At 37.9% G+C, this 11,085-nt stretch overlaps 1 protein-coding gene across 1 annotated transcript in view; it reads right to left on the bottom strand.

Moving 5' to 3' along the window:
* Window positions 1-489: 489 nt before the first annotated feature.
* Window positions 490-11,085, bottom strand: part of LOC142352030 (5'-3' exoribonuclease 2-like) — a 93,260-nt gene continuing 82,664 nt past the window's right edge. Inside the window, exons 19-21 of the mRNA XM_075404370.1 lie at window positions 8,460-8,588; window positions 7,739-8,044; window positions 490-1,006 (exon numbers count right to left, since the gene is read on the bottom strand). Coding sequence (XP_075260485.1) covers window positions 784-1,006; window positions 7,739-8,044; window positions 8,460-8,588 — 658 coding nt within the window. The 3' untranslated portion in view covers window positions 490-783. The remainder of the gene's footprint in view (window positions 1,007-7,738; window positions 8,045-8,459; window positions 8,589-11,085) is intronic.

Raw genomic sequence — 11,085 nt, 5'->3', positions numbered from 1 at the left:
ATCGGCTAGTTCTGGGTATATCGATTTGTTTTCAAAACAGTCAGCGTTGGTGATCTGCACTGCAATTCATCATCTTTTGGCTCCTGCTTAATATTATTTTGCTAAAGTCAATGAGCAAAACATAATTACACAAACTTTTTGTCAGCAACTTTGATTGAACTTATTTCTTTGAGAAAAATTCAATTTAAAATCAGAACGTTTGCTCCGTTCCACTAGAAATTAGTTGATCTACGCCTTCTCACATAAAATCTCTATACTTGTCTGACTTCTCAATCTTGCAGTTCCTTATTTTGCATTTCTCAATCTTGCAGTTGCTAAAAAACGCCGGTTAAAAGTTCTGATAGTAATTTATGATCTTTTCCATCTGCTATTTGATACGAATTCCGGTATTCAAGCATTCCTCAATAAGTACAATTTGCTTATTTTTTGCAAAGTAATGTCTGAATTGGTCGGCTGAATAACCCTAACATGAGTAGTGCTGCTAATTAATGAAGAGGAGACCAAAGATTCTATTTCTAACATTTTTTTATAAGCCAGTTTGTGTGCATTTGCAATGCACAGAACAAAACAAATAAAACAAGGATATTATATCAGGCAGATTTCACAATATTCTTTAAAAAGACGAATAATTAGAGTTATAAGGAGAGCTTCGTTCATAGCGCGATCATTATTTTGGCTGAGCTTTTTTTAATCACGAGGCCAAATTTCCAACAAACGCTAACTGAACAGAACGTGAACAGATAAAGCGCACTTGAGGCGGGTGCATTTACAAGCTTTGTAGGCCTAGTAAGATCCCCAGCCGAACCCTTGTCGATTCCCTCTCGTGAAGCCTCCTCCTCCTCCCCCTCTTTGGCTGTTATTTGTAGTATTGCTGAAGGAATTGCTATGACTAATTCGCTGTTTCTTGAAGGGATTCTGAGATGCCCCTCCTCCGCTACTACTCGCGTCTGAGAATCCACTATCGCCCCCCTCGCTGCTCTCGCCGTATGTACGTTTAGTAGGACGTCTAAAACATATTTGTATCCTAAATCAGCTGCAAAACATTTCTGGTAGGAAGAATACACAACTACTGCCTAGATATACGTTTATTCTATAACTTTATAGTATACTCAAACACAGCCGGAAAATTGCCCAAAAATAGCCGCCATTGACCCGCTCGACTCACATCCGGATTGAAACCGAAAAAGAGAAAAATTTACAGAATTTCTCCCTAAGTCAAGATTTGTTCCGTGAGCAGTTTCAGTTAGAATTTGGTGAGCAATTTCAGTTATATTCTAAAAATATAATGAATTCACCTTCAAAACTGAAGACTACTGAGCTTAATAACAATGCCAGATACCAATCGCTCTAATGAACTTTGATAAACTAGTGCACAATGATTTAATGACCGGTCTTTATCGGTCTATACCATTCATTTCGATTCTTTTTGCTATTTTGATACTTAACGGACTCACTACATTGAGTAAGTCAATGAGTGAAAGAATTTCAAATCCATTGAGCTGAAACAACGGTGATTGAGGCCAACCAGAAGTCAAACGTGAAAGTCCTGACTTATGTAAAAATAAGAACGAAATCATAAACGAACTTAAAAATAACCCACTAGCGTCGGAAGAAATGCTCTCCAACGACTAGTGAGACCTCGAATAAAATGCAGTCTGCTTAAGTCCGGGAGAGTAACTAAATTCACTGACGGGCGCTTCAATTGACGTCATTACAGGTTATTATAAATAACTATAACCGATAATTAAATTTTAAGTTAAAAAATTTACACCAAATTCGGAGCACTTTCATTTGACTTTAAGTACTGAACTGCCGGCACTTGAGCTTCTCTGCTGACACAGAGAAATGGAGATCACGCACAACGAAAAAATCAAGGACGTAAAAGTCACTCTAAAATTCAAAGCCGTCAAGCAAAAACTTTGCATAAAAAAGACAAACAAGTTTACATTAATTGCTTCAAACTTCGAGGGCAATTAAATGCATAATCGGACCAAAGCTGACCGACAGTTCAAAAAAATTTCAAGTACTAAATAACCATTTATACTTAGATCAAAAAACAGCAAAACAGTAAATCACAGCAAATTTACTGCTTGTGGACAAAAACTACTAGCGAGAGGTCAAAGTTTGTCCAAATACCCTTGATCAGTCACCTTTTAAGCTTTTAAGTTGGAGAAAAAATTCACAATGCTAAACCTCTTTTTTTGCTCCACTTTCTGTTTCGGCGTGACCACAATCACTACTCCGTGCTGACTTCGTTTGAGAGCATTTAAACAAAAAAAAACTAGACCTGGCGTGTGCTATGGATTCGGAACACCACTCAGAAACATAGCCGGCAAATTACCGGAAAATATTCGCCGTCTACACGCTTGACGTATACTGGGATTGAAACTGAAACAGAAAACATAGCCGGCAGAGTGACTAAAAATAGCCGCCTCTGAAGCGCTTGATGCAAATCGGGATTGAAACAGAAAACGAAAGGAGACAAATTGACAGAATTTTTTTCTGTTTTTATTCAGTGTCAAAAAGTGTTTTAATTGTCGTGCAGTTTCAGTTAGATTCTGAAACAATACTTAATTCAGCTTCTAAACTAATAGCTAAAAAGCTTGATACCAATATCAACTAGCAAGCACTTTAATGAATTTTGAAAACCTAATTCTCGATGACTTAAAGACAGGGTTTTATTGGTTTATCCCGTTTCCTTTGATTTTGCTCTTTTGACTTTGACCCTATTCACTATATTGCGTAATTCAATGCGTGAAAGAATACAAAATCCATTCAGCTGAAGGCTAATACTAATGCCAGCTAGCAATCGCTTTAATAATTTTGATAACCTAATGCATTGACTTAATGACAGAGCTTTATATTTTTATCCCGTTATTGTTTTTGATTTTGCTCTTTTGACAATGACCGTAATCACCACATTAAGTATTTCAATGCGTGAAAAAATTTAGAATCCATTCAGTCGAAAAACTGAGTGAAATAAGTGAATCGTGAAATTCGTGACTTATGTAAATTGAAAAACGCGATCAAAAGGTAAAGCGGGTTTCAAAAAGGAGAGCGCCTAAATAATAGCCGCTGAGAGGCTGACGGCGGCTATTAAAAACTATTAAAACCAGAAAAACAGAAAATCAAGGTCAAAGTGAACAAAAAACTAGTTTTCTTCAGCCACCATTTTCTTCACACAGCAAAACCGCTTGGTTTTTTGCTCCACTTCTTGTATCGTGGTGATCAAAATCATTACGTCAACTTTACTTCAAAAATCGAGCAAGCGTGTCAACCGATCTAAAAAAAAGTAAGCGCCACAATACACTTTAAATTCTTTGATTTGTAAAAAAGGAGAGCGCCTAAATATTAGCATTTGAGAGGCTGACGGGGGTTATTAAACAAAACCGACTAACGTCGAGCGAATTGCTCTCAAACGACCGGCGAGCGGAACGACCTAGCCTCGCCAGTAGCTCGGCACCGTTTAGTGAGGTTAGCTTGAGCTTAATTGAAGGGGCGCAGCGGGGAGTGCACCGGGGGCTGATGGGATGGCAACAGTGAGGGGGCAACAATGTGGGGGGCAATCTCTAAGAACCGCCCTTCACACCATAAGTATCAGTCTCCAAAACAGTTTGAGCTGAAACGGGTAAAAGGCTCTAAGAGCACTTAATGCCTGGTGAGCGCTACCTGTTTATTCCGTTTTTGAGGAGGAAAATTCAAATGGGTCTGACGAAAAATCGGTCAAGCGCATAAAAAACGACCGACAGGACTAATTTAATTGCTACAAACTTTGTTTGAGAGCAATTAAAAACATAGCCGGTAGATTGCCGGGAAAGAATAGACCTGCGTGCCATATAATAGAGATAGAAACAGATACAGATCTAAATTGAAAAAAAAATCGACGCCGCTGAAAAAACTAGGTAGAAAACATTCAGCGATAAATTAAAAAAGCTTGTTAAAATTCATTCCACAGAAGCCTCTTATTAGGGACCTTTACTGCACATAGGAGTTCCTTTGACCTTAAACAAATTCAAATTAAACTTAAGTTTTAAAGTGCAAAAGTCATTTTACTGAGTGAGGTAAGTCACGTATGATCAAAATTTAATCACGCAAATAACTTAAAAACTTTTGCTAAAGCGAGTGAGAAATGACGTCACGCGCGCAAATGCCGTTAGTGAGAGGAAGAAGTCATTCAGAAAATTTGACTTTTTCAGCTTTGCTGTGTGAACAAATGTAAAACGAAAAAAGAGCGTCAGACGACGAAACAAAAAAACATAGCAGGACAAGTCCTGACGTACAATTCAAAGAATTTTCATTGACTAAACAGAAAACTAGACCCAGAACGGACTATGAATGGATTGGAAAACCATTTAGAAAAAAAATCCGATCCAAAAATCGAAAAAAAAACAGTAAAAATCAAAGTGAAATTGCCGCATGTGAACAAAAAACCACTATCGATAAAGCGAATTTTTGTTCAAACACCGTTTTCTCACTCTACTTTAAAATTAGAGCGAAAAAATTTCACGCCGCAAAACCACTCGCTTTTTCGCTCCATTTCCTGTTTCGGCGTGACCAAAATCACTACTCCAATTTGACTTCAAAAATCATAAAAATGTGTGAACAGATCTTAAAAAAAAAGACAGCGCCCCAATACAATTCAAATTCTTTGAATTGTAAAAACCAAGCGCACCGCAATATAGCTACGCTCAGCTTACAGCTTCGCAGCTACAAAGAACTCTATTCAATAGATCAACATGTTAGGGATCAAATTGGAAATTTGTTGAAAGCGATTAGTGTAAGCATTTCATTCAAAAAATTAATCGAGTCAAAATTTATGTCCCAGAAATTAGCCCCGCGTACCAAAAACCTTATTCGTAAGAAACAAGAAATTCGTCGAGCTTGAAAGATTTATTCTTCTGAACTTTCTCCTCTTTTAAAAAGAGTCCTTAACTAGTATTTCAGTGAAAATAATAGAGAACGAAAACAACCGACTATCGTCTGAAGTTTTGCTCTCTACTGGCAAGCAAGGGGTTGCAGCTGGCTTCAGCTTATAGAGGCGGAAACTAGACGCACTTGGTAAGAGGAGGCGGTGCTCCAAACCTCACAAAAACCAAAATTGTCCTTCACACTACGCAGTTCTGCTCACTCGGTAGCTTCGATATACCGTAAGCTTAGATCCTCCGAAGTCTCTAATGGAGCCAAACAGATACTTAATTCCCTCGGGAATTACCAGTTGGACCATTTATTTTGAATAATTTCTCAAGCGAGCGAAAACATTCTAAAACATAACCGACTAACGTCGGGCGAATTGCTCTCAAACGAGCGGCGAGCGGTTGGCGTTTAGTTTTCTAGCCTTGTTAGTAAATAAATCAAATAAAAACCTGATATTTTAAAAATTTGCAAAATATTGCAAAATTTCAAAAAAAAGAAAAGCCTCCAGATTTCGCAGTGAAAATGTTCAAAACTATTTTTTGTCTCTGGAGTTATGTCAAGTAGCCAATCTGCAAGACTTGAAAAGCTTCGTTGGCCAGTAATGATTGTTAAACTCAGAAAAGTACAAAAATATACAAAATCTATTCAAGCATGGCTCAAAGATCGCTTGGAATTAAATTTCATTAAAAAATTGCAAAAGATGGAGACATTAAAATATTGATAACCTTTCCATTAATTCTAGAAACTATGCGACAGCTTATCATCAAGCCTTGGAGAAGTCCCCAGGACCCTGGTGCCGGAAAAAATGATAAATTCAAGAAGATTCAAAAAAACTTGAAAAATTGCAAATATTTTTTAAAAATTGCTGATATTTAATTCTTGAAAAACAATTCATTACATCTAGAAGCTATGCAGTAACCCATAATCAAACCCTAGAGGAGGTTATGTGGCTTTTGATGCTGGAGAACCCTAAAGATGACAAAAAATTTCAAAAGAAATGAAAGTTTTATCAAGAAAATTAGTGGGTTGAGGGGGGGGCAACAACGCGGTGGGGGGTGAAGCAATAGTGGGGGTCAACAGTGGGGGTGTCTTCAACCTCTAAGAACCGCCCTTCACACCATAAGCATAAGTCTCCAAAACAATTTGAGCTGAAACAGAGCTGAAAAGCTCTTATTGCCTTCTGGGCACCACCTGTTTATTCCGTTTTTGAGGACGAAAAGTCAAAAGCGTCAGACGAAAAATCGGTCAAGCAAAAAATCGCATAAAAGAAGACCGACAGGACTAATATAATTGCTAAACTTCGTTTGAGAGCAATTTAAAATGTGTTAACTCTTGAAAAACATTCCATTTAGAAACTATACAGTAACCTATTGTCAAACCCTAGAAGAGGTTCCTCGGCTCTTGAGGCTGGAGAAACCTAAAAACTGTGAAAAATTTTCAAAAAAACTGAAAAATTTGATATTAAAAAATTGAAAACTATTCCTTCGCAAATAAAATTTATTCAATGAAATATCATCAAACCCTTAAGGACGTCTCTGGCCCTTGCTTCTGGAAAGACGTGAATAATGAAAATAAATGTGAATAAAAAAGAAAATTGAAAAAATTTGCACGCTTTGTAAAAAAAAGCTGAAATTCGTGATATTAAAATGCGCAACCCATTCCAATACCACTAGAAACTATGCAGTAACCTACTATAAAACCCTAGACGAGGTTCCTTGACACCTAGGGCTGAAAAACTTAAATGACAAAAATTTTCAAAAACCTCAAAATTGCGAAAATTAGTATAAAATTGAGTGTTTTTAGCGATCGGTTGTTCGTCAGTAGCCATGGAGGGGGCGGGGTGGGGGTGCACGAGGAGGCTGATGGAGGCGAAGGGAAAGGTGGGCAACAGTGGGGTGGGTCAATAGTGGGGGGGGTCAACAGTGGGGGTGTCTTCAACCTCTTAGAACCGCCCTTCACACCATAATTATATGTCTCCAAAACAGTTTGAGCTGAAACAGAGCTGAAAGTCTCTAGGAGCACTTAATGCCCACTGGGCGCTACCTGTTTATCCCGTTTTTGGGGACGAAAATTCACCAGCGTCAGACGAAAAATCGATCGAGCGAAAAATCGCATTAAAAAAGACCGACAGGACTAATATAATTGCAAACATACCCGGCAGATTGCCGGAAAATAGCCGCCGTTGATTCCAATAAGCATGATTGGGATTGAACGAATAGAATATGTTGAAAAAAAAGATTTTTGTACAAAAATATTTTTTAAGTCCGATTTATTTTGATGGCATTTCGTAGTTGAACATACTTCTGTTTCTTAGAGAGAGGCTACAGGGGCTACTATCAACACCAATAAGCATTAGAGGTGGTAACTAAGACTTATAGGAACGACGTTCAAATAGCGGGCATCTAAAATTGGGCTTTATGGGTTTATCCCGTTTCTATTTCTGACTTCAATTTTTTATACCGACTCTGTTCATTTTGAATTGCTTTGCTTAGCAACTGATGTTCAAATTCAATTTTAGCAGAATGAGAGAAGAGAGAAACTAGCCTAGAGAAGTCAAAAAGATTTCACGCAAAATGTCGAAAAAGCGGCAAAATGGTAACGCGAAAAAAAGTTTGACGAAGTAAAAAAAAAATACGAGCGCAATAATAGCCGGCTGAGAAGATGAGGGCGGCTATTAACAAACTTCTTTTGAGAGCAATTAAATATACAGGTCGAGCAAAAGTTTTGCATAAAAACGTGAGTAGAATAATTGCTTCAACTTCATTCGACAGCAATTAGCTAGACCGACATGTCATTGCTTCAGAGCAATAAAAAGTACTCTAACCCAAAGCTGTTTGTCCCCCTATTGAAATTTCCACCCTGACTTCCACGGTTATCATACTGCTGTCCGTTATATCCTCCGCCTCCACCTCCTCTGTTGAATCCACCCCCTCTCCCTCCACCTCTATTAAACTGCTGATTGTTGAAGTTGGATCCATCCCATGAATGTCTTCCGCCCCTGTATCCACCACTGTTACCATAACTACTGGGTGGAGCAATGGCAACGCCTTCATTGCGGAAGTTTCCACCTCCCCCGCCTCGACCTCTTCCTCCGCGGTCGTTATTGTGAAATCCTCCAACACCTTCCGCTCTTAAATAAAGATCAAGCGTTTTTGATCCGTCCATGAGCAACAAACTCATCATATTAAACTGATTAACCGCAGCAACAGAAATGATAAATTATTGACCATTTTCATTGCAAATGAATAATTGATTTTTAAATTCACCAATTTGAAGACTCTAAACTGATCTGAGAAAACTTTTGCAATAATTTATATATGGTTCTGGGTGATTCGATATTTCCTCAGCTTAGTTCATACTTGTTTGACACCATAAGAGAATTAGAATAGTAGAGGCCATCCATTGTTCTTGGGGGTACGGATTGTGGCGAAACAATCCTAGAAGCATTTCAATATCTGGAAAAAATGAAAACTGTTCATTCCTATTAAAGTATCAAGCAACGAATATAGTGGGAACAACTATGAACTCGAGTGAAACTTAGTTACCTGAGCATGCGATGACCAGCTTGGTCCAGTGAAGCTCTTGGCATGTTACGATTGAAGCCGATCATGGGTCTGAATTGGCCATCTCGTTTATTGTCCCAGTCGCCCGGTTTCAGCACTTTCTCCGGCATCCTAAACAGTGAAGCTTAATTCAATTCATTCCAGATTTTTCCGTAGCTTCATTATCTTCAAAACATAACCAACTAAAGTCGGACTGGAGAGGCTTGATTATATCGTCGTCTGGTTAAATACTAACAGCCTGATATAAAAATATAAAGTAAAAAAAATGAAAACTGCCAATTGAGTTCAGCAGCTAAAAATTGTGAATGACAAATTAACTTAGATCAAAGTCAAAACATTCCAAAAATTTTTTGCTTTATAAAGCCAGAAGAGCCTGGAGAACCAAACGCAGAAACTATCTAACATAGCCAGCATATTGCCGGAAAACAGCCGCGATAGACGCTTGTTGATACACTGAATTGAAACAACGAAAGAAAAAAGATTGACAGATCGACCACCAGCTTTTTAATAGACCACTAGACTTTTTGGGTTAGATTCGGACCGTCATTTTTATTAGACACATTTGCTCTACAAGGAAAAAGCCCCAATGAAGCTTTTTCAAAATTAATATACGATATTAAAACTCAAGACTATATTACTCAGGAATTAGGGCGTATAATTTTGGCACTACTTAGATGCACACTATTGACCTTTCATTAGTAAATGTTCATAAATCTTAAAGTTCCATTAGTGAGTTCAGAAATCATTTTTTGAGTGAGGTAAGTCACGCAATTGACCTAAAGGCAGAAATGACGCAAAGAACACAAACTTTAACTGCAAAGCAGTAGAAGTCACAGAAGTCATTGAAAAAGTCAATTCCAAGAAGTCAGGGAAAGACGAAACAAAAATCTTTCAGATTATTAAAAAAAATTAGGAGCGCAATAATAGCCGCCTGGAATTGCTGACGCGGCTATTAAACATACCCGGCAGATTGCCGGAAAATAGCCGCCGTTGATTCCCATAACCACGGTGCGATTGAAAGAGAAATGGAAAAAACATACCCGGCAGATTGCCCGAAAATAGCCGCCGTTGATTCCAATTAGCATGATTGGGATTGAAAGAATAGAGGATATTGAAACATACCCGGCAGATTGCCGGAAAATAGCCGCCGTTGATTCCAATAAGCATGATTGGGATTGAAATAACAGATATTGAAAAAAAAAGAATTTTGTACAAAAACATTTTTTTAAGTCCGATTTATTTTGATGGCATTTCGTTGTTCTTCTGTTTCTTAGAGAGAGGCTACAGGGGCTACTATCAATAACAATAAGCATCAGAGATGGTAAATAAGACTTATAGGAACGACGTTCAAATAGCGGGCATCTAAAATTGGGCTTTATGGGTTTATCCCGTTTCTATTTCTGACTTCAATTTTTATACTGACTCTGTTCATTTTGAATTGCTTTGCTGAGCAGCTGATGTTCAAATTCACTTTTAGCAAAATGAGAGAAGAGAGAAACTAGCCTAGAGAAGTCAAAAAGATTTCACGCAAAATGTTGAAAAGGCGGCAAAATGAGGTAAAGCGAAACATTTTTTTTATTCGCCGAAGTAAAAAAAAAATAGGAGCGCTATAATAGCCGGCTGAGAAGATGAGGGCGGCTATTAAAAAGAAAGATTTTTGTAGAAAAACATTTTTCAAGTCCGATTTCCGATTTATTTTGATGGCATTTCGTAGTTGAACATACTTCTGTTTCTTAGAGAGAGGCTGCAGGGGCTACTATCAATACCAATAAGCATTAGAGATGGTAACGAAGACTTATAGCAACGACGTTCAAATAGCGGGCATCTAAAATTGGGCTTTATGGGTTTATCCCGTTTCTATTTCTGACTTCAATTTTTTATACTGACTCTGTTCATTTTGAATTGCTTTGCTGCTTTTCGCAGAATGAGAGAGAGAAACTAGCCTAGAGAAGTCAAAAAGATTTCACGCAAAATGTTGAAAAAGCGGCAAAACGAGGTAAAGCGAAACATTTTTTTGTTCGGCGAAATAAAAAAAAAGTAGGAGCGCTATAATAGCCGGCTGAGATGAGGGCGGCTATTTATAAGACAAACAAATCTGAATCTGACTCTGTTTTAGTATCCTAACTATCGCCCTAAAACGAAACAAGTTCTCTGGTGATACCAGGTCTGACATCATATATCAGAGGTCAAGTATGAAGGGGAGTGCGAGATGGGTATTCAGATTATACAAAATGCAACAAGTTAAGGGCGACGGAATCCATCAGAAAGATTAACTCAGTCGAGCAAATTTTACGAATAAGACAACAGGCAACAAAATGCACATCAAATTTCGTTGCAGGCCATTTTTAATTATCAACCAAACATAGCTGGCAAATTGTCGGAAAAACAGCCGCCGTTGACCCGCTTGGCGCACATTGGGATAGAAACAGAAAAAAATACAGAGATAGAAATTGGCCATTTTTCTACATGTCAAAGTGTTCTAATTTGGTGTGACGTTTCAATTAGATTCAAAAATTATACTTAATTCAGCTTCTTAACTGAAGGCTATTAGGCATAATACCAGTGCCAGCTAGCAACTGCTTTAATGAACTTTGATAACCTAATGCAC

This window comes from Convolutriloba macropyga, chromosome 13 (assembly GCF_964194025.1).
Source record: "Convolutriloba macropyga chromosome 13, txConMacr16.3, whole genome shotgun sequence".
In the NCBI taxonomy this organism is placed as follows: domain Eukaryota; kingdom Metazoa; phylum Xenacoelomorpha; order Acoela; family Convolutidae; genus Convolutriloba; species Convolutriloba macropyga.
This window is presented reverse-complemented; position numbering and strand designations above follow the sequence as displayed.